This window comes from Rhincodon typus, chromosome 4 (genome assembly GCF_021869965.1).
Source record: "Rhincodon typus isolate 14 chromosome 4, sRhiTyp1.1, whole genome shotgun sequence".
NCBI classification, from domain to species: Eukaryota; Metazoa; Chordata; class Chondrichthyes; order Orectolobiformes; family Rhincodontidae; genus Rhincodon; species Rhincodon typus.
This window is the reverse complement of record NC_063335.1, coordinates 29,036,122-29,063,102: the sequence shown is the minus strand read 5'-3', so window position 1 is coordinate 29,063,102 and position 26,981 is coordinate 29,036,122. Positions and strand designations below refer to the sequence as shown.

At 41.0% G+C, this 26,981-nt stretch overlaps 1 protein-coding gene across 3 annotated transcripts in view; it reads left to right on the top strand.

The window, feature by feature from the left end:
• The window catches only part of sgk3 (serum/glucocorticoid regulated kinase family member 3), a 47,346-nt gene extending 20,677 nt beyond the window's left edge, over nucleotides 1-26,669 (top strand). For 2 of the 3 annotated variants that reach the window (XM_048595490.1, XM_048595492.1), the window contains 4 exons: nucleotides 1,983-2,078; nucleotides 8,885-9,040; nucleotides 23,735-23,824; nucleotides 24,172-26,664. In XM_048595490.1, the coding sequence (XP_048451447.1) occupies nucleotides 1,983-2,078; nucleotides 8,885-9,040; nucleotides 23,735-23,824; nucleotides 24,172-24,342 (513 nt within the window). In that variant the 3' untranslated portion in view covers nucleotides 24,343-26,664. Of the gene's footprint in view, nucleotides 1-1,982; nucleotides 2,079-8,884; nucleotides 9,041-23,734; nucleotides 23,825-24,171 lie in introns of all 3 variants that reach the window. The other variant, XM_048595491.1, reaches the window with a different exon arrangement.
• Nucleotides 26,670-26,981: the final 312 nt, after the last annotated feature.

Sequence of the window (26,981 nt, the reverse complement as noted above, 5' to 3'; positions counted from 1 at the left end):
TTCTTTGTGTCCCTGTACTTCTTTGTGTCCCTGTACTTCTTTGTGTCTCCCCCCTCCTCCTACTCCCAACACCTTCCTTCTGGGTTTGTCATTTTGCCGTGGACTTGGGTCTGGCTGCACACCTCAGAGTAACCATCACACTCCACAATATTCCAAACTGGATACCAATAGGAGAGCATAATGCACAAGCCTCCCAAGTACGTTACCTGCTTTGTCCTACTCAACTGTCTGGCTATCACCCCTGCCCACCCCCCCGAGGTTGCATTTTCTGAGGCTAGAGGATGACCACATCTGGAAACATGCTATCCACAAAATTCTCAGCCTGTTAAATGGATAGCAATGATTCCAGCTGCCACTCGGGTTTCAAAATCAGAAGTTTGATGTGTTCCAGCTGATGATCTTTCCTGCCAGGACCTGAGAAGCATCCTGGAGTTCCCACATGAAGCAGGACGTACTAGTTAACACTTGGACCCATGTGTTCTGTCACGACTGTTTCTATTAAACTATTATGTTTATTTCAGATATGTCCTCAAAGACAAAAATGAAAACTTGCCAGTTACTCAACAATCGACTGCTTCTCTTTTACTATGTTGCTTTATTTTGCAGGGAGATTAGTTTAACTTTTACTAAAACATTTATCTATACGTTTCTGATTTTAAGTTACTGAAAATTTCAGAACCCTTTAGTGTTATATCCCTTGTTATTTAAACTTTATCCCTTAGATTTGATTGATTATTGAAACACTTGGATAAATTATTACATCTGTTTTGGTTTTTATAACAACTTATCTAGTCTTGCTTTATAGTTAATTAATTTAAATTAAAAGTTTATTAGTTCATGTGACTCTTTGTGTTGTAATGTAATTTTCTGATTTATCCCTGCTGTGTTCTTGGGCCACTGCTGCTCCTTTTGTCTTTGCTGTGTTCTCCAGTCAAATCTCTTGGCCACGCCGACAACTGTTGGGCAAGGATGAGCAAAGGTTTATAGGTGGATTTTCAACTTTTTTCTGGAGACTGGTGCACTAAAGAGAAAGTAATTGGTGCATCATCCCAGCCAATGAATTGAACCAAAATGGATAGCAGAAATGAAGATCAAATGTGGCCACAGAGGGCAATTTTTAAGGAACTGTTTGGTAACCTGTAATTTTCCTTAGTTAAACAATTGATGAATGCCAATGTTTCAATGTATGCAGGTTTTTAAAACACTTCAGTTTCAGGAACACTTATCTTTTAAAATATGCAACTTTTGAGATTAAAATTCCTATGAAACATTTAGTTGAGGAAATTTTTTTGGTTCATAAGGACTTTGACAATTGCTTTGATTTATTGTCACATGTACCGAAGCATAGAGAAAAACTTTCTTTATAAGCAGTACAGGCAGATCATAGTAAGCAAGGATGTACAGATCAGAAAGACTTAGACAGAGACACACAGGTTACATTGCACAGGGTGTGTGCTAGGTGAGATCAACGCTAGCAAGATCAGCATTATTTGAGGCTGGAGAATCCATTCATCAGTCTAATAGCAGCCAGGAAAAAGCTGTTCCTGAATTTGGTGGTGTGTGTGTTCAGGTTTCTGTATCTTCTGCCTGATGGAAGATGTTGTAGGAGATCATCAACGGGGTGCACTGGGTCTTTGATAATGATTTTGGTTTGAGGTTCCCTCTATAAACAGTGGAGAGACACAACCTCCCTAGCTCAGTTTCAACAGGAAGCTCAGTCGTATCTTATTTTTAGGTCACTGTGGGATCTTGGAAATATTGACAGATTTAGCCTGCTTACTCCTTCCCATTTCTGAACAGTATCATGTGTATCTTTATCATTCACCAGAAAGGTAGAGCAGGAAATGGACATTAGCTCAACCTATTCCAAAAAAAGTTTGTCATGAACCAGAGAAAATGCACAATTGACTAAGGCAACAATGCCAAGTTAAAGCTATTTCTTAAGGTGCATTATAGTAAATGTTTATTTCTTTGTATTTCAGTACCTTGCACCAGAAGTGCTCAGAAAGCAACCTTATGATAACACAGTTGATTGGTGGTGCCTTGGCTCTGTTCTATTTGAAATGCTCTATGGCTTGGTATGTAATTGCATATTTTATTGAACGTTTACCATGTTTGTAAAAATTGTTGTGAATGGTATAAAAACATTTTCATTTTACTTCTGAAGTCAGTTGTTGTCAGCCTATTCAGCATCTTGGATACAGTAGTGTAGTGTATTTGATTAGCAATCCAGAGGTTGAGAATTAAAATCCCATTAGAGTCCATTATGAAATGGGTTCGTATTAGAACAAATATCGTAAAACTGCCAGATTTTCATTAAAACTTAACTCATTCATTACTTTACAGCACTGGAACAGCTTGCCTAGGAATGTTGCAAATTCAGGAGCACACATCTTGAGTATTATAGCCAGAATGTTTTCAGGGCCCGTAGCCTTTGGCGTACTCGGTGGGTAAGTCGTTGAAGGTGATTTTAAAAGATAGAATTTATGGACAATTAGAGAAGCAAAAGTTGATTAGGCATAGTCAGCATGGTTTTGTGCGAGGAAAATTGTCTCTCTCAAACTTGATTGAGTTTTTTGAGGAAGTTGCCAAAAACAGATTGAAACGGGCACAGCAGTAGACGTTGTTTATGCGAACTTTAGTAAAGCCTTCGACTAGGTTCGGCAAGGTAGACTAATTAGTAAAGTCAAGTCACATAGGATTCAGGGTGCTTGCCAATTGGCTTAATGGCAGGATACAGAGAGTGGTGGTGAAGGGTTGTTTTTTGGACTGGAAGCCTGTCACCAGCAGTGTTCGACAGGAATCAGTTCTGGGTTGTCTTTTCTTTTTCATTTATATAAACAATCTGGATGAGAATATAGAAGGCATGGTTAGTAAGTTTGCAAACGACACCAAAATTGGTAGCTCAGTAGACAGTGAAGAAGGTTTTCTAAGATTACAAAGGGATCTTGTTCAAATAGGTCAATGGGCTGAAAAATGGCAGATGAAGTTCAATCTGGATAACTGACAGGTATTGCATTTTGGTACAACAAACAAGGGCAGGACTTATACAATTCATGATAGGACCTTGGGTAGTGTTGTAGAATAGAGACCTAAGGGTCATAATTTTGCATCACACATAGACAGGGTGGTTACAAAGGTGTTTGGCACACTTGCCTTCATTGCTCAATCCTTTCAGTATAGGATTTGGGAAGTCATGTTGATGTTGTCCAGGACATTGGTGAAGCCTCTTCTAGAATGCTGTGTCCAATTTTGGTCGCCCAGCTTTAGGAAGGATATTAAGGTGGAGAGGGTTCAGAAGAGATTTACCAGGATGTTGCCGGGTATGTAAGGTTTCAGTTATAAAGAAAGGCCAGATAGGCAGGGACTTCTTTCACTGGAGCATAGGAGATTGAGAGGCAACCTTATTTAAGTTTATAAAATCATAAGAGATATAGATATGATTAATGGTAGGTGTCTTTTCCCTAGGATAGGGGATTTCAAGACTAGGGGGCACATTTTTAAGGTGAGAGGAGAGAGATTTAAAGAAGAATGAGGGGCAAATATTTTACAGAGGCTGGTCCACATGTTGAATGAAGTGGTGGATGTGGGTACAAATTAAGTACATGAGTAGGAAAGATTTCGAGGGATATGGGCCAGGAGCAGGCAGCTATGACCAGTTTAGTTTGGGATTATGTTCAACACGGACTCGTTGGGCCAAAGGGTCTGTTTCCGTGCTGTATGACTCTGACTCCAACCATTTCTTGATATTGTGCAGAATGAATTGAATTGACTGAAGACTGCTATCTGTGAAGCTTGGAACCTCTGATGCCAAAATAGATCATCCACTTAGCACTTCTGACTGAAGATTGTTGCAAATTCTTCAACCTTATTTTTTACATTGTGCTGGGTTCCCCCTTCACTGAGGAAGGGGATATTTTGGAGCTATTTCCTCCACTCGGTTGGTTAACTGTCCATTACCATTTGCAACTGGATGTAGTAGGACTACAGAGCACATACCTGATCTGTTGGTTCTGAAATCCATTAGTCCTGTCTATCACTGGCTACTTAGAATTAGAATTAGATTTAGTTGTCACGTGTACTCCAGTACAAAACTACAGGAGTACAGTGAAAAGTTTACAATGTCGCAACACCTGGCACGTTCTTTGGTACCAAGTACCTAGTTGCAAATCTTAGGTACAAAATAGAGAACTAAGGCAAAAAGCTAGAAGTTCTATATTTACAGTTCTTCATTGTATAAATTAGGAAATAAAGTTAAAAGATAGACATTATAGTCCTTCTATTGCCTGCAATCGCTCCACAGTGGGGCTTTCCACATGTGGTCTCGCTTTCCCCTGCACTGGGCTGACCCCAACCTGGTTCACAAGCCAATGACCGCCATCTGTAACAGGCTTCTTTTTAATCATTCATGGGATGAGTGCGCCGCTGGCTAGGCCAGCATTTAAAGCCCATCAATAATTGCCCAGAGAGTAATTAAAAGTCGACCATATTGCTGTGGGTCTGGAGTCAAATGTAGTCCAAACCAGGTAAAGATGGCAGTTTCCTTCCCTGAAGAACATTAGTGAACCAGATGGGGTTTTTTGACAATTGTCAATGGATTCATGGTTATTGTTAGATTCTTAATTCCAGATATTTGTTGAATTCAAATCCCATCATCTTCACGGTGGGATTCGAACCCCAGTCACCAGAACATTACCTGGGTCTCTGGATTAACAGTCCAGCAATAATACCACGAGGCCACTGCCTCCGACCGCACCTGGACTCCGACCACCTACCGTTGTGCTCTTCTTCGGACCCACTGGCCATCCCACTCCATCTGCTCCAAGTATTCCTATTTAGTAGTTTCACCATGCTGACACTCATTTTGCTTTTGTAAGGTTGCTCTTGGCATACCATCCTGCATTATTCTTGGAACCAGTGTTGATCCCTGACTTTATCGTAATGGTAGTATGAAAGATGTACATGGCTAAGAAGTTGCGGGCTGTGTTTTTTGTGACCGAAGTGGATAACGTCACATTTATCCACATTATATTGCATTTGCCAAGTATCTGCCCAGTCTGTCCAAGTCACCCTGTAGCCTCCTAGCATCCTCCTCACAGCACACACACTGCCACCCAGCTTAGTGTCATTTGCAAATTTAGAGACATTGCATTCAATTTCTTCGTCCACATCATCAATATATATTGTGAACAGCTGAGGTCCCAGCACTGAACCTTACGGCAACTCACTCATCACTGCCTGTCACTCTGAACAGACCTGTTTATTCCAACTCTCTGCTTCCTGTCTGACAACCAGTTCTCTATCCATGTCAATACATTACCTATCATACCGTGAGTTGTAATTTTCCTAAATAATCTCCTTTGTGGAACCTTGTCAAAAGCCTACTGAAAGTCCAGATAAACAACATTTACTGATTTACACTTGTCAACTCTACTGGTCACATCCTCAAAAAATTCCAGAAGATTTGTCAAGCATGATTTCCCTTTAGTGAATGTGATCAGGACCAATTCCATCACTGCTTTCCAAATGGTCAGTTATTACGTCCTTAATAACTGACTCCAGCATTTTCCCCACTACTGATGTCAGGCTAACTGACCTGCAATTCCCCATTTTCTGTCTTCTCACCCCGTTTTTCTAAAGAGCGAAGTTACATTACCGACCCTCCAGTCCATTGGAACTCTTCCAGCATCTACAGAATGCTGGAAAATGATCACTAACGTATCCGCTATTTCTGGGGCCACTTCATTGAGTACTCTGGGACGCAGAGCATCAGGCCCTGGGGACTTTATCGGGTTTTAATTCCATCATTTTCCCCAATACCATTTCCTGACCAATAAGGATTTCCTTCAGTTCCTCCTTCATGTCCAGTAGCATTTCTTGAAGGTTATTTGTGTCCTCCTTAGTGAAGACAGTTCCAAAGTATTTGTTAAACTGGTCTGCCATCTCTCTGTTGTCCATTATAAATTCATCGAATTCTAACTGCAAGGGACCTACATTTGACTTCACCAGTCTTTTTCTCTTCACATATCTATAGAAGCTTTTGCAGTTAGTTTTTACATTTTCCGTAAGTTTACTTTCATATTCTATTTTCCCTTTCCAAATTAAACCTTTTGTCCTCCTCTGCTGAATTTTAAATTTCTCCCAGGCCTCCTCTTTGGCTTTAACACTAACCCTGAATTCCCTTGTTGTCCATAGTTGAGCCACCTTCCCTGTTTTACTCTTATGCCAGGTAAGAATGTACAGTTGTTGAAGTTCATCCATGTGTTCTTTAAATGTCTGCCATTGCCTATCCATCATCAACCCTTTAAGTATCCTTGGCCAGCTTATCCTAGGCAATGCAAGCCTCATACTATCAAAATTAGCTTTCTTTAAGTTCATGATCCTGGTTTCAGATTTAATTGTGTCACTCGCCATCTTTAATGAAGAATTCTACCATATTATGGTCACTCTTCCCCAAAGGATCTCTCACCACAATGTTACTAATTAATTCTCTCTTATTACACAATACCCAGTCTAGGATGGCTTGTTCTCTAGTTGGTTCCTCAACATATTGATTGAGGTAACCATCTTTCATACATTCCAGGAAATCCTCCTCCATCACATTGCTACCAGTTTGGTTAGTCTAATCAATATGTAGATTGAAGTCACCCATAAATACTGCTGTACGCTTACTGCATGCATCTCTAATTTCCTGTTTGATACAGCCTCCCACATCACAACTACTGTTTGGTGGTCTGTTCACAACTCCCACTAACATCTTTTTCCCTTTGGTGTTCTGCAGCTCCACTCTTACTGATTCCACATCGTCCAGGCTAATGTTCTCCCTTATTATTGTGTTAATCTCCTCCTTAAACCACAATGCTACCCCACCTCCATTTCCTGAAAATTGAATAACCCTGGACATTGAGTTCCCATCCTTGGTCACCCTGGAACCAGGTATCTGTGATCCCAATTACATCATATACATTAATAGCTATTTGCGCAGTTAATTCACCTACCTTATTACAAATGCTTCTCACATTGAGACACTGAGCCTTCAAACTCATTTTTTGACATTTACTGTCCTTTTTCTCTGCCTTCCACTTGCACTTTTCCCTTACTGTACTTTGTTTCTGTTCCCACTTCACTTCCCTCTGACTTCCTGCATTCATTCCCATCCCCCTGCCATTTTAGTTTAAACCCTCCCCAACAGCACTAGCAAACACTCCCCCTAGAACATTTGGTTCCAGTCCTGCCTAGGTGCAGACCTGTCTAGGTTTGTATTGGTCCCACCTCCCCCACAACCCGTTCCAATGTCCCAGGAATTTGAATGCCTCCCTCTTGCACCATCCTTCAAGTCACATATTCATCTTAACTACCCTGCCATTCCTACACTGACTAGCATATGGCACTGATAGCAATCCCAAGATAAGACATCCTTGACCCTTGCACCAGAGAGGCTACATACCATCTTGGGCTCTATCTGTTCCCCTTACAATTGAATCCCCTATCACTATAGCTCTGCCACTCTTTCTGCTGCCCTCCTGGTGCCATGAACCCAGCTGCTGCTGCCTTCCCTGGTGAGCCATCTCTGCCAACAGTATCCAAAATGGTATACATGTTTTGGAGGGAGATGACCACAGGGGCCCCCTGCACTACCTTCCTACTCATCCTCTGTTTGTTGGTCACCCATTCCCTGTCTTCCTCAGTAATTTTTATCTGCGAAGTGACTGACTTACTGAATGTGCTATTCACAATTCCCTCAGCCTTGCGGACGCTCCAAAGTGAGTCCAGCCGCAGCTCCAGAGCTGTCAAGTGGCCAGACAGGAGTTGCAGCTGGACATTCTTCGTGAATGTGAAGGAGTCTATGACATTGTAAGGGCCACTGAATACCCACATTGCGCAGGAGGAGCATGACCCGGTTCTGGGATCTCCTGCCATGACTTAACTCTTAAGTTAACAACAATAGCAAAGCAAAGAGAAATTGAGAGAAGAAAAACTACACCCCAGTCACCACCCACTCACTTACCTGCTGCCTGTGACTTCACAGTTAAACTTCCTTCTACTTCTCCTTTACCCTCGTGTCTTGAGCAGCTGCAGTAGTTTGCTCCTCCTCCGACTGTCTTACCTCGCTGCTGCTTGCCCTTGTCACCAAAGCCCGGTATTCACTTAAGTCGACACTTAAAAGCTTACACTTAAACACCCAGCAATACTTCAACCACAAAGCTGCCCTTCTCAAAATGGCCGCAGTGTTATAACTTGCCTTCCTTTTAGTCACTCCTGGGCAGTGACTAAGATGACTCCTCCCAGAATCCTTTTCAGCAGCACCCTCTGTTGTCTTTTGGTCTCAACCAGCGCAAAATATAAACACCAGTAACAAGAGTTTCTATAAATAAATTTTTTTAAAATAAAATAAAATAAATAAAAAGGAAAACAGTAACTAAAGTGAATTTTAGTCTCTTCCAGGATGTGACTGGGGAGTTATTAATGGGGGACACAGAAATAGCAGAGACACAAAATCAATGTTTTGCCTCAGTTTCATTGATGCTGAAACCATCCCAATAATAATGTGTAATGGAGAGATTATAGAAAAGGAGAAACCTAAAACAACGGTCAACACCACAGAAAAAGTATCGAGCAGACTATTGGGATTAAAAGCAGGCAAGTCGCCAGGTCTGAAGGCCTATATCAAGGATTCCAGTAGATTGGAAAATGATAATTTAAAGACATTCTACACAAAAGCGGGAGGCAGAAAGCAGGAAACCATTGACCAGATATTTTGTATAGAGCCCTGAGAGTACATGGCTATCTGTGAGAAGGAAGTTATTTGTTATAAATGGATAATTATGAAATAATCAAAACTAAAATAAGTAAGTCAGCAAAATCAATATGTTTGTTTTTGCAGCCTCCTTTCTACAGTCGTGATACTGCTGAGATGTATGAATACATCCTTCACAAGCCTTTGCAGCTGAGGCCTGGAGCAAGTGATGAGGCCTGTTCTATCCTGGAGGGATTATTGGAAAAAGAGAGGGAGAGAAGACTAGGAGCAAAAGATGATTTTGTAAGAAGTTCTTGTTAAACCTTGAAATCATCCACCATTTACTAGCAGTTAAACAATAAACAAGGTTCCTCACCAGGTCAAAAAATATTCTGCTTCATAGCAACATCTTTTTCTGGTTGCATTCGGTTCTACTTTCAAACAGTTTTGCTAAGTGTCAGTATTAGTTAAGTATGCAGCCTCCCCTCTTGAAATAGAATGACATGGATTCCAGTCCCACTGTGTAAACCTGACCTGCAGCACTGAGGGACTGCAGCAATATCAGTTATTGTCTTTCACATGAGGTATCAAACCAATATTCTATTTGCCATTTCAGCTGGATGTATATGGCCCTGTGATACAACTTTTTTCATCCCCTTGTGCTCATTTTCCTTTGCACTGTTCCTGATTTACACACAGAAATTTCTGATGATTGGCTCCTGGAAATCTAGTCAGTTCTAAATCTATCCATGTCATTCTGTACTTTTGTTCACAGTAACTTCTGTTTGTTTCTGATAATTTAAAGTAATAAGAAAAAAGAATTAGTCCACAAGCTATATTAGTTATATTGTCCAGCAACTAACATTCAAGGGCAGAGAAAGCAATCAGAAAAGTGCACAAACTAGTGGTTAAAATAGCGGCTTATGAACTTAGAATTAGCTGTCAGTTGCTAGAACCGCATAAAGCTATTAGAAATAGGAACAAGAATAACCCTTCAGCCTGTCAAGCCAGCTCTGCCATTGAATAGGACCATGACTCATCTGGTAAGGTAACTATGCAAATGTAATCAGTGTTTTTAAACATCTTTCAGGCTTTTAAGATTTCAAATGTAATACACAAAACAAAATAATTAACATCATTGAACTTTAACTTTTCTGTCCCAATTGACAAAATATCAGAGGTGGCCTTCTAATCTGTTAGACTACAACTGTGTGTGTATTTTAAGAAAACCAGAAAAACTTACATTTGTACAGTCCCCTTCATGATTACTAGACTACCAAAGTAGTACTGTTGAAATGTGGTCACTGTTTTAAAATAGCACAAATAACACAATTTGTGCACAGCAAACTACCTCAAACTTCAACACAATAATGACCAGATAGTCTATGTGTGTTATTCTAGAATGGAGCACTAAGTCTTGGGAGTAAGACTAAAATCAACAACATTCTGACTTTAGACCAACTGACGGATTCCTGACTCTTCTTTCCCTTTCCTTTTCCTAACCCTCATTCTTTCTAAAAACCAAAAGAACTGCGGATGCTGTAAATCAGGAACAAAAACAGAAGTTGCTGGAAAAGCTCAGCAGGTCTGGCAACATCTGTGAAGAGAAAATCAGAGTTAACGTTTCGAGTCCGGTGACCTTTCCTCAGAACTTTCTGTTGGGTTCATTTTATATCACTTTCTTCACGTGAGTGTGTATGTCGTAAAACAATTGATTTCTACTGTTAATACATGGATTCCTCTTTGAGAAGGCCTTTGGCCACCTGCCCTAATATTTCCTATAGAACCACAGAAATGATACAGCACAGAAGGGGGCCATTTGGCCCATACTGTCCACACCCCTGTAGCTTATAGCACTTAAGGTGCAGATCCAGGTATTTGCTACCAGAGTTTAAGGTCTCTGCCTTTACCACCAACTCAGGCAGAGAGTTCCAGACACCCTCCACCCTCTGCATTAAACAAGTTTTTCCTTATGTCCACACTAATCTTTCTGCCACTTAACTTGAATTTATAATCCCTGGTCTTTGAACTCTCTGCCAAGGGAAACGGGTTCCTCCTATCTACTCTACCTCTACCTCTGTCTACTCTACCTCAATCATGTCACCCCTCGGCCTTTTCTGTTCCAAGGAAGACAAGCCCAACCCCTCCAATCTCTCTTCATAGCTACACTTCTCCAATCCTGGCAACATTCTAGTAAACTGTCTCTGCACTGTCTCCAGAGCAATTATCTCCTTCATGTAATGTGGTGACCAGAACTTCACACAGTACTCCAGTTGTGGCCTCACCAATGTCTTATACAGTTTCATCATTATATCCCTACTTTTATATTATATGCCTCTGCCAATGCAGAACAGCATTCTGTATGTCGCCTTTACAACCTTATCTACCTGTATTGCTACTTTTAGGGACCTGTGCACTTGACGCCGAGATCTGTCATTTCATCTACTCTTCTCACTATGTTCCCGTTTATTAGTCATGGAGATATACAGCACAGAAATAGACCCTTTGGTCCAACTCATCCATGCCAACCAGATATCCTAGATAAATCTAGTCCCATTTGCCAACATTTGGCCCATATCCCTCTTAAACCCTTCCTGTTCATATACTTATCCAGATGCCTTTTAAATGTTGAAATTGTACCAGCCTCCTCCACTTCCTCTGGCATCTCATTCCATACATGCAACACCCTCTCTCTACATGAAGAAGTTGCCCCTTAGGATCTTTTTACATCTTTCCCCTCGCCTTAAACCTATACCCTCTAGTTTTCCCCACCCTGGGGAAAAGATCTTGTCTCTTTACCCTATCCATGCCCCTCAAGATTTTATAAACCTCTAAGTTCACCCCTTAGCCTCTGATGCTTCAGGGAAAATAGCCCCAGCCTATTCAGCCACTCCATAAAGCTCAAACCCTCCAATCCTGGCAACATCTTTGTATGTGTATTCCTTCTTACTTTGAACTCCCTGAATGCATGACCTCACACTTATCAGAGTTGAACTCCATCTGCCTCTTACCTGCCCAATCCACTGGTGTATCTATATCATATGGAGCTTAGAGCTACATTCTACACTATCCACTATGCAGCCAATTTTTCTGTTGTTTGCAAACTTCCCAATTGTCCCTCATGTTCAAGTCCAAACCGTTGTTATATAAAACAAATAGCAGGGGTCTTAACATCAAACACAACTTGAAGCCACATTCCATTTACAAGTGCAGCCATCGACCATTGCCAGTTCTGAAGAAGGGTCATTGGACCTTAAATGTTAACTCTGCTTTCCCTCCACAGATACTGCCAGACCTGCTGTATCTTTCCAGCAATTTCTGTTTTTATATCAACCGTTGCCCTTTGTTTCCCATCACCAGGCCAACTTTAGATCCAATTTGACACATTGCCATGTATCCCTTTTACTTTTTTGGCCAGTCTTTGCCTTGTAAACATCCACTGCACTACTCTCATCAATCCTCCTTGTCACTTACTCCAAGAATTCAATTATATTTGTAAGGCACGACCTTCCCTTAACAGAGACATGCTGACTATTCCTGACTAGTCCATGCCTTTCTAAGTGACGAAATGAATTCTTAAAGATGAGATAAATGAACAATTTGCCCACCACCAATGTAACTCTACTGGTCTATAATTGTTTGGCATTTCCTTTGTACCCTTTTTAAACAACAAAACCACATATGCATTCCTCCAGTCCTCTAGTACCTCATCTGTGTCTGGTGAAGATTGGAAAATAATCCTCAAAGCATCTGCTGTTTCCTCCCTGACCACTTTCAACATCCTAGATAATAATCCATCCGGCACTGGCAACTTTTCCATTTTCAATCTACAGGATTCAACTCCTCTAACACTTCCTCTCTCATGATTATTTTGTCTAATACTTCACACTGCTCCTCTTGGACTGCTATATCCACATCATCCCCTTTCTTTATAAATACAGAAACAAAAAAAATCATTTAAAATTCGTCCTATATCCTCTGTTTCTTCAAACAGGTTCCCTTCATCTCTGATGGGTCCCACTTTTCCCTTACTTATGCTTTTGCTCTTTATATTATAGTAAAACATCTTTGGGTTTTCCTTTCCCTTGTGTACAAATATTTTGTCATGCCCTTTCTTTGATTTTCTTCTTCCTTTTTTTTTAAACTTGATTCCTGTACTCCCTATACTACTCTAGGCTATCAGCAGTGTCGAGTTTTTTTTTCTGTTTAATCTTCCCTTGTATTTTTCTAGACAACCATGGGGGTCCAGAATTGGCAGTACTATTCATATTTTTGGAGAAGCAATGTCTGCTTTGTTCCTAAGGATCTCACTTTTTAGTGCCTCCCACTGAATTACTACTGATTTATTCTTTAGCAGTCCTGTCCAGTCCACCTCAGCCAAATCACTTCTCAGTTTAGTAAAACTTGCCTTCCCCCAGTTTAAAACTTCTACCCCTGATTTATCTCTGTCCCTTTCCATAATAATATTAAATCTAACTGAATTGTGGCCACTATCCCTGATATGATCTATAAACTATGACTTCACCCACTTGCCCACCTTCATTTTTTTCAAAACTAAATCCAGATTGTGTCTAATTTCCAGGGTTTGATAGTAGTCCTGCTATCATCTGACCCTTATCTGTGGAGAGGGACCAGACATGGATCTGCAGAGTGTTGAAATGGCCTTTATTACTTAGCTGTAGCCAGGGACTCCAAAGTATCTAAAAATGACACCCCAGAGACCCCAAAAAACATTATAGTCAATTATACTCCCGAAATCAGTTAGAAATTAAGATGTGTACAGTTACAAAAGCGGCAGCAGTGCGAGCCAGAGTGCCGACGGGAAGGTAAGGCGGTTTTTGTTTCTCCCTGTATAAAAACTTACCTCGTGCAGCAAGCGGCCCTCTTGTTTTCAGCGGTGGGTGTGTGGAGAGAACACGAGCCAGGAAGAAACAGATAAATTCAGGCATTGGCTAAACCTGAAACACTACACGTGTAGTGTCTCCCACCCATCCTCCTCCTCTAACCAAAAAAGACTGTGTGGAGGTTCGGTAAGGCTTTTTTTTTATTCTTCTTCTGGAAATCTTGAGTAGAGGGAATGGAAGCTAGGGCAGTTGCGTGCTCCTCTTGCAGGATGTGGGAGGTAAGGGTCACTGCTGGTGTCCCCTCTGACTTTACCTGCGAGAAGTGCACCCAACTCCAGCTCCTCAAAAACCATGTTAGGGAACTGGAGCTGGAGCTGGATGAACTCCGGATCATTCGGGAGGCTGAGGGGGTGATAGAGAGGAGTTACAGGGAGGTGGTCACACCCAAGGTACAGGAAAAAGGTAGCTGGGTGACTGTCAGGAAGGGGAAAGGGAATAGGCAGACAGTACAGGGATCCCCTGTGGCCGTTCCCCTCAATAATAAGTATACTGTTGAGCGGGGGACCTACCAGGGGAAGGCCTTAGCAGACAGGTCTCTGGCACTGAGCCTGACCCTGTGGCAAAGAAGGGAAGGGGGGAGAATAGGAGAGCAATTGTAGTGGGGGATTCGATAGTAAGAGGCACAGACAGGTGGTTCTGTGGACGCGAATGAGATGAAAGGATGGTATGTTGCCTCCCGGGTGCCAGGGTCCATGATGTCTCGGATCGTGTCTTCAAGATCCTTAAGGGGGAGGGTGAGCAACCACCAGTCATAGTACGCATCAGTACCAATGACATAGGTAGAAAAAGGACTGAGAATGTGAAAAACGAGTACAGGGAGTTAGGTTGGAAAGTTGGGAGTTAGGACAAACAGGGTAGTTATCTCTGGATTACTACCAGTGCCACATGATAATGAAGTAAGAAATAGGGAGAGAGTGCAGCTAAACACGTGGCTACAGGGCTGGTGTAGGAGGGAGGCCTTCCATTATGTGGATAATTGGAGCACATTCTGGGGAAGGTGGGACCTGTACAGTAAGGATGGGTTGCACCTGAACCGGAAGGGCACAAATATCCTGGGAGGGAGGTTTGCTAGAGCTATATGGGATAAACTAGTTTGGCAGGGGGTGGGGAACCAGATTTATAATTAAGTGGATGAGGTATTCAGCCTTCCAACATACACAACAGGGAGTGAGGTGGTTTATAAAGAAATGCGGTCGATGGAGCGTAATTGCGGACACCGAGATGGTTTGAGGTGTGTATACTTCAATGCAAGAAGTATCAGAAACAAAGCAAATGAACTTAGAGCATGGGTTGGTACTTGGAACTACGATGTTGTGGCCATTACAGAAACTTGGGTAACTCAAGGAGAGGAATGGATTTTGGAAGTTCCAGGATTTAGATGCTTTAAAAGAAATAGGGAGGGTGGAAAAAGAGGTGGGGGAGTGGCATTGCTAGTCAGGGCAAGTATAGCAGCTACTGAAAGGCAGTTCAAGAATGATGTGTCTACAGAGTCAGTTTGGGTTGAGGTCAGGAACAAGAAAGGAGCAGTCACTTTGTTGGGGTTTTTTACAGTCCTCCTAATAGTTGCAGAGAAGTAGAGGAGCGGATTGGGAGGCAGATACTGGAAAGGTGCAGAAGTCCCAGGGTTGTAGTCATGGGTGACTTCAACTTTCCAAATATTGATTGGAAACATTTTAGTTGTAATAGTTTAGATGGAGCAGATTTTGTCCAGTGTGTTCAGGAAGGATTCCTGACACAGTATGTAGATAGACCAACACGAGGAGAGGCCACTTTGGATTTGGTGCTTGGCAACGAACCGGGCCAAGTGTTAGACCTGTTGGTAGGAGAGCATTTTGGCGGTAGTGATCATAACTCTGTTTCTTTCATGATAGTCATGGATAAGGATAGGTACATATGGCAGGGTAAAGTTTATAATTGGGGGAAGGGTAATTACAATTCAGTTAGGCAAGAACTGGGTAACATAAATTGGGAACAGATGCTGTCAAGGAAGAGCACCACAGAAATGTGGAGATTGTTTAAGGAATGCATACTGCAGGTGCTCGATATGTTTGTCCCTAGCAGGCAGAGAAGATGCGGTCAAGTGAGGGAGCCATGGTTCTCGAGAGAGGTCGAACGACTGGTTAAGAGGAAGAAGGAGGCTTATGTAAGGTTTAGGAAAAGAGGAACAGAAAAGGCTCTTGTGGGATACAAGTTAGCCAGGAAGGAGCTGAAGAAAGGGCTTAGGAGAGCTATAAGTGGGCATGAGAAAACCTTGGCAGATAGGATCAAGGAAAACTCCAAGGCTTTTTACACGTATGTGCAGAACAAGAGAATGACCAGAGAAAGGGTAGGGCCGATCAAGGATTGTAAGGGGAGTTTGTGCACAGAGCCTAAAGAGATAGGAGAGGTCTTTAATGAATACTTTTCTTCAGTATTCACAACTGAGAGGGACCTAGTTGTAGAGGAGGACGTTGTGAAACAGGCAGGTAGGCTAGAGGAAGTTGATATTAGTAAAGATGATGTGCTAGGAATTCTGAGGAAGTTGAAGATAGATAAGTCCCCCGAGCCTGATGGGATTTATCCAAGGATTCTATGGGAAGCGAGGGACGAGATCGCAGGGCCTTTGGCGATGATCTTTTTGTCCTCACTGTCCATGGGTATAGTGCCGGAAGATTGGAGAGAGGCAAACGTCATTCCCTTGTTCAAAAAAGGGAACAGGGATAACCCCAGAAATTACAGACCAGTTAGTCTTACATCAGTGGTGGGCAAATTATTGGAAAGGGCTCTGAGATACAGGATTTATGATCACTTGGAAAGGCACAGTTTAATTCATGATAGTCAGCATAGATTTGTGAGGGGTAGATCGTGCCTCACAAACGTTATTGAATTCTTTGAAAAGGTGACCAAACACGTGGATGAAGATGGAGCAGTGGATGTGGTATACATGGATTTAAGTAAGGTGTTTGATAAGGTTCCCCATGGTAGGCTCATGCAGAAGGTAAGGAGGCATGGGATAGGGGGAAATATGGCAGATTGGATTCAGAATTGGCTGACCCTTAGAAGACAAAGGGTGGTAGTGGACAGAAAATATTCAACATGGTGCTCAGTTACGAGTGGTGTACCACAAGGATATGTTCTGGGTCCTCTTCTATTTGTGATTTTTGTAAATGATTTGGATGAAGGAGTGGAAGGGTGGATTAGCAAGTTCGCGGACGATACGAAGGTGGGTCACGTTGTGGACAGTGCGGAGGGCTGTTCTAGGTTACAAAGGGACATTGATAGAATGCAGAGCTGGGCTGAGAAGTGGCAGATGGAGTTTAACCCTGAAAAGTGTGAGGTGATTCATTTTGGAAGGACAAACTTGAAAGCAGAATACAGGGTTAAAGGAAAGATTCTTGGCAGTGTGGAGGAGCAGAGGGATCTTGGGGTTCATGTTCGCAATTCCCTGAAAGCTGCCACCCAGGTGGATAGAGTTGTTAAGAAGGCGTATGGTGTGTTAGCTTTCATTAATAGAGGGATTGAGTTCAAGAGCCGTGAAGTTATGCTTCAGCTACACAAAAGCCTGATTCGGCCACATCTGGAGTATTGTGTCGAGTTCTGGTCACCTCATTATCGGAAAGATGTGGAAGCATTGGAAAAGGTGCAGAGGAGATTTACTAGGATGTTGCCTGGGGAAGGCCTTACGAGGAAAGGTTGAGAGAGCTAGGGCTTTTCTCTTTATAACGACAAAGGATGAGAGGTGACTTGATAGAAGTGTACAAAATGATCAGAGGTATAGATAGAGTAGACAGCCAGAGACTTTTTCCTAGGGTGGAGGTAGCTTTTACGAGGGGACATAGTTTTAAAGTGAAAGGAGGTAGATAACAGGGAGACGTCAGAGGTAGATTCTTTACTCAGAGAGTGGTAGGGGCGTGGAATGCATTGCTGGAGAGGGTAGTGGACTCGGCCTCAGTAGGGGCATTTAAGCAGCTATTAGATAGGCACATGGATGATAGTATAAGGTGGCCATGGAGATTAGATAGGCCTTAGGTTTCGGGTAAAAGTTCAGCACAACATCATGAGCCAGAGGGCCTGTACTGTGCTGTACTGTTCTATGTTCTATGTTCAGTTATATAAATTGAACCATTATTGATGAGGCTTATGCATAGAATATGCGTGCAGTTAACCTACCGCTACATAGGTACAACTATCTAATTGTAATGTAAGATTTGTGTGAAGGCACATATCATCAGGTCTGATTCACTACAGGCTGCAATTTGCATAACGGTTCATGCCTGACTTGTGTATATCAATCACCTTCCCTTATCCAATCACCCTGGTGTTTTAGTGGCTTCTTTTCAAGACTGGGCTTTAGTGAATAAACAGCTCTTTGTTACACTGAGCATTATCTTCTTATTCCTTTGCTATCATGCAGAAGAGTTAGCTCCTAGAACAAATAGTCCCATGTATTGTTTAACTATCAGTTTAGTCTTGAGTTATCCACAGCCAAAAGTTCACAACAGTCTTCTATCAAATATTGTTCTAAGTTATTTTTTGAGTTGTTATTTTTTTAGATCCTTCGATCTCTTTAAAAGATTGGTAACACATTATGTCTTTACAATGGTTCTGTGAAGTACCTTGTTAATGTCACTATATCAATGAAAGTTATGAACAAGGAACTATGTTCTACATAGGAGATGGTTAATCTCGCTGTCAACCACAGAGAGGAGTTTTAAACAGATAATCCAATTTTGATCGGATAGGTTATATACATTTGTCCCACTTATGACTGTTGAGTCAGATCCAGGAAAAGAGAACCTGAGTTGACTTATGATTATTTACATTCCCAGTATCATTTAAATATGTCAGAATTTGGCTCTTGAGGTTTAATGCTGCATGATTTTAACATTTATTATTCTGTCCCATCTGGGTCTAACTCTATTGCATCTTGATGCTTTTTTCCCTGAATCATAATGAAATCATGATAAATATTTTAACCACCTTCCAGGACCCTTGTCAAACATCATTACTGCAGGAACTATACTAGTACCAGATCTTTGCCCATTTTGAGCACCATCTTGTTATCCTTCCTATCAACAAAGATCTTGCCTGTTTTAACCCCTCCAAATTAAAATTTCAGTCCATAGTTTAGTGGTACATAAGTCTGACCATCCTTATGCAAAGCATTCTGATGTTCTAAAATTTCCAATAAATAACTGATGAAAGTGTTTTCCGATTATCATTTTGACTTTCACTATTTTTCTCTGATAATAAACTACTACCACATTCTCTGACTGTTTGGAGTAGAGACTTCGAAAATGTAAGAAAAACTTGGAAAAGTTTTCTAGCAGCATTCATTATTTATTTAATAAAAACATTTTCTGGCGCTACACCACATAGATATGGTGTTTATGTGGAGATGCTAAAGATGATTTATAGCCTACCTTTTGGTACCAACTTTTAATAATCATGGTGTGACTTCAAGTGTAAGTTTGTTCATTAAAGCGTGAATTTTCACCCCTGGGTTGGAAGCTCAGACTCAGCCCAGCACTACAAACCCGACCCACTGTATCTATTAACCTTTCTTTCGTTTGTTCAAACACCTAGTGCCAAACAAATACGTCTTCTGACAGCATCATTACTAAATTTCAGATGCTTTTACCAATCAATTAATAGCTTTATCTTGATTCTCAACATTGTATACCAATAATATTGTGGTAGTTGTTAGTTCCTGATCATCGTGTAAGGTTTTGGTTTGGATGCCTTGTCCTTCCCTAAGGACATTTTTAAGCTGCCTACATCATAAGATCATAAAAAATAGAAACAGGAGTCAGTTATTTGGCCCCCACGCATACTCCAAAATTCAACAGGATTGTAGCTGATCTGGCATTGTTCACATTCACTTTTCTGCACTTGTCCCATAACCCTTGATTCCCCTGCAAATCAAGAATCTTTCTATCTCGGGCTGTTGAGAATCTTTTAGTTCAACCCCACAATATCCAGGGAATTTACTACATCCTGTTATCACATCATTCAGTAAACTCGTTTTCGTTTCTCAACTTACTTTTCCCTTTTTCCTGTATTGGGGTCATAGCGTGCAAAGCTTGTGCCTGTGCCCCTTGCTCAAATACCTGTTAGATTAATTCTCTGTTATCAAGTTACATCAGAATACCATGCTGGAAATCCTATTCCTGTCAAGTTTGATACAACCAGCACCAGTTCATGATAGACATTGTCATGCAGAATCCAATTGTCTTCAGTCAACACCAATTCACTTTCTGGACCAAGTCTCATTTCTGGACATGGTGTTTCAGTGATTGTGGTCATGGCTGTGGTTGGCCACTGTTGATGGGGGTTCCGTTCTTCTTGTGTCAGAAGTTACACGACACCAGGTTATAGCAGTGCTCCTAAAGCTTGTGATTTCAAATAAACCTGTTGAACTATAACCTGGTGTTGTGTGACTTCTGACTTTGTCCACCCCAGTCCAAGACTGGTATCCCCACATCATTTCTTATTATGGTCATAATTCCCACAGCTTCACCCGAAAATATACTGCCTTTGTTTTCCTTCTACATTTGACTATGATCTCTTCCATAAAACACCCCTTCACCACCTTTTGAATCCAATGTCCCCAAGAAATGTCAGCACCATGCCTCTTCAGAAAGGAAAGTATTGGTCAAGCTTCTAACTTGTGACAGTACCTACATGGCCTCCCTTGTATAAAAAGCAAGTGGATCATACACAGTCCCTGTCCTAATTCCACTTGTTAATTCATCTGCTCCTTTTTTTCCCTCAAATGTTTCTTTTCTATGGACCCTCACCTTTATTATGCTATACTGTTTCCCATTTTCCCTTGCTACTTCAATTATTCTCTTCAACAATAGTGCAGATAGTAGAAGTTTTCTGTGTGCTGACACAAAATCTCATGTTTCCTAAAGAGGTTTAAAACTTCAGTTGGACTGTGCACACATGTACATACTGCCAAATAATTCTCTAAAGGGAGGGGATATTTATTGAGTTGGGTTATCACAAATGTGACTGCTGCTACTTCTGTTGCTGGTGCACACATGCTGGATGTAAGCTTAAGGGAGTGTTGTATACCCTTGTTGGTTCTCTACATGAATTTCACATCCTGTTAATCCGAAGCCGCCCTCCACTGTAAAGGATCTGTCAACAAAAATTTTAAACAACCTTTTTTCTGATTTTTATCACACATGTCCCCCTCTTTTGTTTTGACATAAAAAGTTTTGAAAGGACTTTTGTTGCCACTGCCTGACTTTCATGTTGCTCTCCTTGGTAACCAAGGTTTGCAGCCAACTGCATAATCGATCCATTTTGGCCTTGCTGTCATGCATGTTATCAAACTTGAGACTTTGACAAAGGGAAGGGTCTCAAACATCATGCTGTTTGACCAAATTATTCTGAAATAGAAAAGCTCAGCAGATCTGGCAGCATCTGTGGGGAGAAAGTAGAATTAATATTTTTTGTCTGGTGACCCTTCTTCAGAACTGATTAGAGCTCAAAAGTTGCTATATATGTTAGAGAAGGGGGTGAGGAAGGTGGGAAAGAGTAAACAATAGGTACAGATGGAGCTCAGAGAGAGAGGGAAAAAAAAACAGTTGGGCAGACAAAGGAATGGGTACAGGCTAGCCTTGGACCGCTAGTGGCTGACAATGGGTTATTTGTGATAGCAGTCCATGTGATGAGAAGGCCTGGTGTGTTGGGGTTGAGGTAAGGAGATGGGAGGTGCTCAGGCCCTAAAATGATTGAATTCAGTCTTGAGTCCAGAAGGCTTCAAGGTTTTCAAGTGGAAAATGAGGTGTTCTTCCAGCTTCAATGGTGCACTGTAATAAGCCCGTGATAAACATTGTTGGCTACCATGTTCCTCTAATGCCCCTCCCCTGTACATTCTTCCTTTTTAGACATTCAGATAACTTCTTGGATGTCTTGTTGAATAAAATAGTAAGCATGGCATTGTGAGGGGCAGGTCATGCCTCACAAGCCTTATTGAATTATTTGAGGATGAGACAAAACACATCGACGAAGGTAGAGCAGTGGATGTGGTGTATATGGATTTTAGCAAGGCATTTGATAAGGTTCCACATAGTAGGCTCATTCAGAAAGTAAGGAGGCATGGGATTCAGGGAAATTTGGCTGTCTGGATACAAAACTGCTGTTCAACAGAAGACAGAGGGTGGTAGTAGATGGAAAGTATTCAGCCTGGAGCTCGGTGGCCAGTGGTGTAGCACAGGGATCTGTTCTGGGACCTCTGCTCTTTGTGATCTTTATAAAATGACTTGGATGAGGAAGTGGAAGTGTGGGTTAGTAAGTTTGCCGGTGACATGAAGATTGGTGGAATTGTGGACAGTGTGGAGGGCTGTTGTAGGTAGCAACGGGACATTAACAGGATGCAGAGCTGGGCAAAGTGGCAGATAGAATTCAACCCAGAAAATTGTGAAGTGATTCATTTCGGAAGGTCGAATTTGAATGCAGAATACAGGGTTAATGGCAGGATTCTTAATGGCAGTGTGGAGGAACAGAGGAATCTTGGGGTCCACATCCACAGATCCCTCAAAGTTACTACCCAAGTTGATAGGGTTGTAAAGAAGGTGAATACTGTGTTAGCTTTCATTGGCAGGAGAATTGAGTTTAAGAGTTGTGAGGTTATGCTGCAGCTCTATAAGACTCTGGTTACACCACACTTGGAATATTGTGTTCAGTTCTGGTCACCTCACTATAGGAAAGATGTGGAAGCTTTAGAGAGGGTGCAGAGGAGATTTACCAGGATGCTGCCTGCACTGGAGGGCAGGTCTTATGAGGAAAGTTTGAGGGAGCTAGGGCTTTTTTCATTGGAGCGAAGAAGGGTGACAGGTGACTTGATAGAGGTGTCCAAGATGATGAGAGGCATAGATAGAGTGGATTGTCAGAGACTTTTTTCCCAGGGCGGACATGACTATTACGAGGGGGCATAATTTTAAGGTGATTGGAGGAAGGTATAGGGGAGATGTCAGAGGTAGGTTCTTCACACAGAGTGGTGGGGCGTGTGGAATGCACTGCCGGCAGTGGTAGTGGAGTCACATACTTTAGAGACTTTTAAGCAACTCTTGGATAGGCACTTGGAGGATAGTAAAATGTAGGGTATGCAGGGTAAATTGATCTTAGTAGGATAATAGGTCGGCATAACATCGTGGGCTGAAGGGCCTGTACTGTACTGTGCTGTTCTGTTCTATGTGACTAATGTACATACTGCATTCCAAATCCTACTGATTTGCTGTGTTTCTAAACAAAACGTCTTCCTCCCGTTACGTCTGCTTTTTTTTTTGCCAATTACCTTTAAATCTGTGCCCTTTTTTTCTTGACCCTTCCACCAATGGGGACAGCTGTTCTCTATCCACAAAGTCTAGACCCCTCATAATTTTGAACACCTCTTGTCTTAAGTACTTCTCCAAAGAAAGCAGCATCTACTTGTCTGGTCTACATAACTGAAGGTACTTCTGTGCAATCCTTAGCATTTGCCTTCTGAGTTTAACCCCTGCCTCACTTGCTTTGACCTGTCTGTTTCTTACAGTAGCTTGCTGAAATTACTTTTTAAAATAGTCACTATTGAAATGAAGGCCAGCAGCTTCATAATATTTAATGATCAATCTCCTGCCCTAAGAAAATTGTTTCTCTGCTCGTTATGGCATCTCTGTTAAAACTGCAAATGGTTGATTTCAAAATAGGCTGTGTTTCATTTTACATTCTCAATTTATCTGTTGACACGACCCGAACCCACTTGTTTTTGCAAGTTGAACTTTAACCTGGTCTGTCTGATAATGTAACATGTCCTTTATATTGTACTGACATACCAGCCTAGATAACATACTCAATTGCAGAAGAGGTGTCTGACCTATAACTTTTTGAACCTCTAAATTGGGTATGATGAGAATTAAACTCTTATTATGCTCCCCTGCGACACTTGAGCCTGGATTCTGTCAGGAGAGAGCTTCACACTTTAGACTCATTTTAATGATGATCAACTGACCCAGCAACCAAATGTAAATTATACTGTATTAAGTGATAATGTATATTCTGTAGAAATGGTCTTAAAAATTTCAGCAGTACATTGATTTTCTGCGGAATTGTTTTATTGCAGGCTGAAATCAAAAGCCATCCTTTTTTTGATGTTATCAATTGGGAAGATCTAGATCGGAAGGAAATTCCTCCACCATTTAACCCCAGTGTGGTATGTAACTGTCTTTTCAGTAGCTCAACAAAAAAAACATACCCAATGTTAGAATCCTGTAAACTACATAGTGTTAAACTGGAGGAACACAGCAGGCCAGGCAGCATCAGAGGAACAGGAAAGTTGACGTTTTGGGTCGGGACCCTTCTTCAGAAGGATTCAGAAGATTTCTAAAGAAGGATCGCGACCCGAAATGTCAGCTTTCCTGTTCCCCTGATGCTGCCTGGCCTGCTGTGTTCCTCCAGCTCCACACTTTGTTATCTCTGACTCCAGCATCTGCAGTTCTTGCTATCTCAACTGTACAGTGTTGTTTTGTTAATATGTGACAACAGTATTTTGTATTTCAGGCTGGACCTGAAGATCTACAAAATTTCGATCCAGAGTTCACAGAAGAACCAGTTCCTCAGTCTGTTTGTCGATCTCCTGACCGTTCAGTTGTAAATGCTAGTGTTTTAGAAGCTGATGATGCATTTATTGGTTTTTCTTATGCTCCGCCTATTGAAGATTCATTCTTATAATGGACATTTTCATTGAATTTTTTGTTAAGTAACAAACTGCTCAGCATGAAATGAAAGCACTTGTGTGCTTTTCAATGTGCACCACAACTATCAGCTTTCCTCAGACAGAGCCTGTAGTGATTGGGTGAATGTATAGAACTATTTAAAAAAAACTGTACATTCTGTGTGCAACTTGTAAATGAAACAAATATTCAATTGCTTCACTCGTTCCAAGTCTAAAGATTCGAAAGTTATGTATTTTAAGGACAGTCTACTTATCCAAGACTTTACTAATTTCTGGAATTCTGATAATGTGCTGTACTATATATAATTTAAATATTGTGGAAAAAACTTATCCCATTACTGGATAATTAAGTTTGCATAAGTACGTTGTGATATTTCTGAAAGAATTGATGTATTGTGGTCCAAAGATGGTGATGAAATCACACTTCACAATGTAAAACTGCTAATGATATTTTATATATTTTCACCTCAAAGCCATCTATTTTGATCTGTGAAGATCATATATTGATTTAGGTTATAACTTAATCTCTTTACTGGAAATCCAACTGAATTGTCACTGTATATAAAACTGCAATTATGATATAGACATTACTTGAATAATGGAGGGAGAATTGTGGCTACTCAGGTGAAAGATGTGAAGATTTTCTTTGGAGTTATTTAACATGTACTGGCCACCAATGATTGATCGTGTCTGTTTTGTTTTAAAAACCTGTATATATACAAATATACAAATTTTGCAAACAGTACTTTAATTAGATGCAACTAATACTTTTATAATTGTATATGTATTTAACTCCATGTTGTGTGCAGGAGATGGATATATATATATATATTGATAACAGCAAAACTACTAAATAGCACATGTTCAAATATGTGTATGTGTGTATATTCTAAATGGTCATTTTAGTTTTCATGACATTTTTTATTACATTTAATGTTCTGTTTTAAAAAGTAAGGAAGGTTCAAAGATAGCTCTAATGAAAAGGTTGGTTCGAAATCCAAGCAAGTACTTTTACCCCTTTACTCCAGTGGTACAATAAGCGCAGATTGTCTGGATGGTGGTGCAAATATTTTCACCTGCTTTTCCTTTCTGATTAATTATTTTTACTGTCTTTCATTTCTGGTTTTCAATTTTGCAGGAGTTTATAGGATGTCTATTGGTCATTCAGGGAAAACCTTTTTAATAACATGCATTCAAATAATTAATGGGACACCTTTCATTTGCTTGCTTCGCTTCAAAGACTTTGACTTATTCCTTATGACTCAAAGCCCAGTAACCATATTTAAAGGAGAATTTCGGAATCATGTTAAAAATATTCAGCTGCATTATAATTAACAGAAGGAAACTGAGTTCCACTTTAAATGTATAAAGAAAGCACATGCTGTCAGAATGTTTCTCAATAACTTGATTTTATACAGACTTCAACACTGTGAAAATTTCCCAAGAATTGTCACAGGTACATGTCAGATAAAATCTGGCACTAACATGTTTGAGACAGTAGGCTAGGGAATCAAAAGCCTGATCATTATAAAAAGTAGATTTATGCAAATTCTTAAAGGAGGAGAGAGAGGATAAGTGGTTTAGGGCAGTGGTTCCAACCTTTTCAGTAGCATGGCACACTTCAATGAGACAATTCCACAGTGTTTGCGCGCACACTTTTTCCTGTTTTCCCTTTGGCCATGTGTAATTAGAATGTTCATGTTTTAGCATCAAAAGACTAATACTTTGCTTTTAATTTGATGATTAATTTTCATGTGTTTTAGGAATTGTTATTTTGGTCAGATAGAACAATGTTTGTCTTATCTTGATCTTCATTATCTTTGTACAAAATTTCACTGCGTACTGGAAAAGATTTCACTGCACACTAGTGCCACGGCTGGTGAACGCCACTGGTTTAGGGAGGAAACTCTCAGGCCTTGGACCATGGCAACTATGGAGTGATTAAATTGGGGATGCACAAGTGACCAGAATGCAGGAAGTGCAGATTTCTACGGAAGCGGCAGGGGAGTGATGGGTGGATTGTGTCATATAGCTGGAGGAGATCAAAAACATAGCGAAGGATGAAGCAATGGCAAGTCTGAGGGGAAACAATTCAATTTTAAAACTTCCATCTTTCAATGGAAACCAGTGCACACTACCAAGCACGTGGGTGATGGGTATACAGAAATTGATGCATGTTGGGACAAAGGCATTTGCATTTTTGATTACCTCATGTTCATGGAAGGCACAACATGAAGGTGATTGAGTGAGACTAATTCATGACAGCATAAGACCATAAGACATAGGAGCAGAAATTAGGCTATTCAGCCCATTGAATCTGCTCCGCCATTCAATCATGGCTGATAAGTTTCTCAACCCCATTCTCCCGCTTTCTTCCCGTAACCCTGGATCCCCCCCGACAATCAAGAACCTATCTATCTCCGTCTTAAGTATACTCAATATTCTTAAATATACCGTGACAGTAGTATAACTGCTCCAGTCATGAATGAGAGTTTCAGCAAAAGTTGAGCAAAGGCTAGCAGGATTGGGTACTGTTACAGAAGTAGGAATAGGCAACCTTGGTGATGCTTTGGATATGTGGTTGGATACTTGGAAGAACATAAGATCTAGAAGCAGGAGTAGGCAATTCAACCTT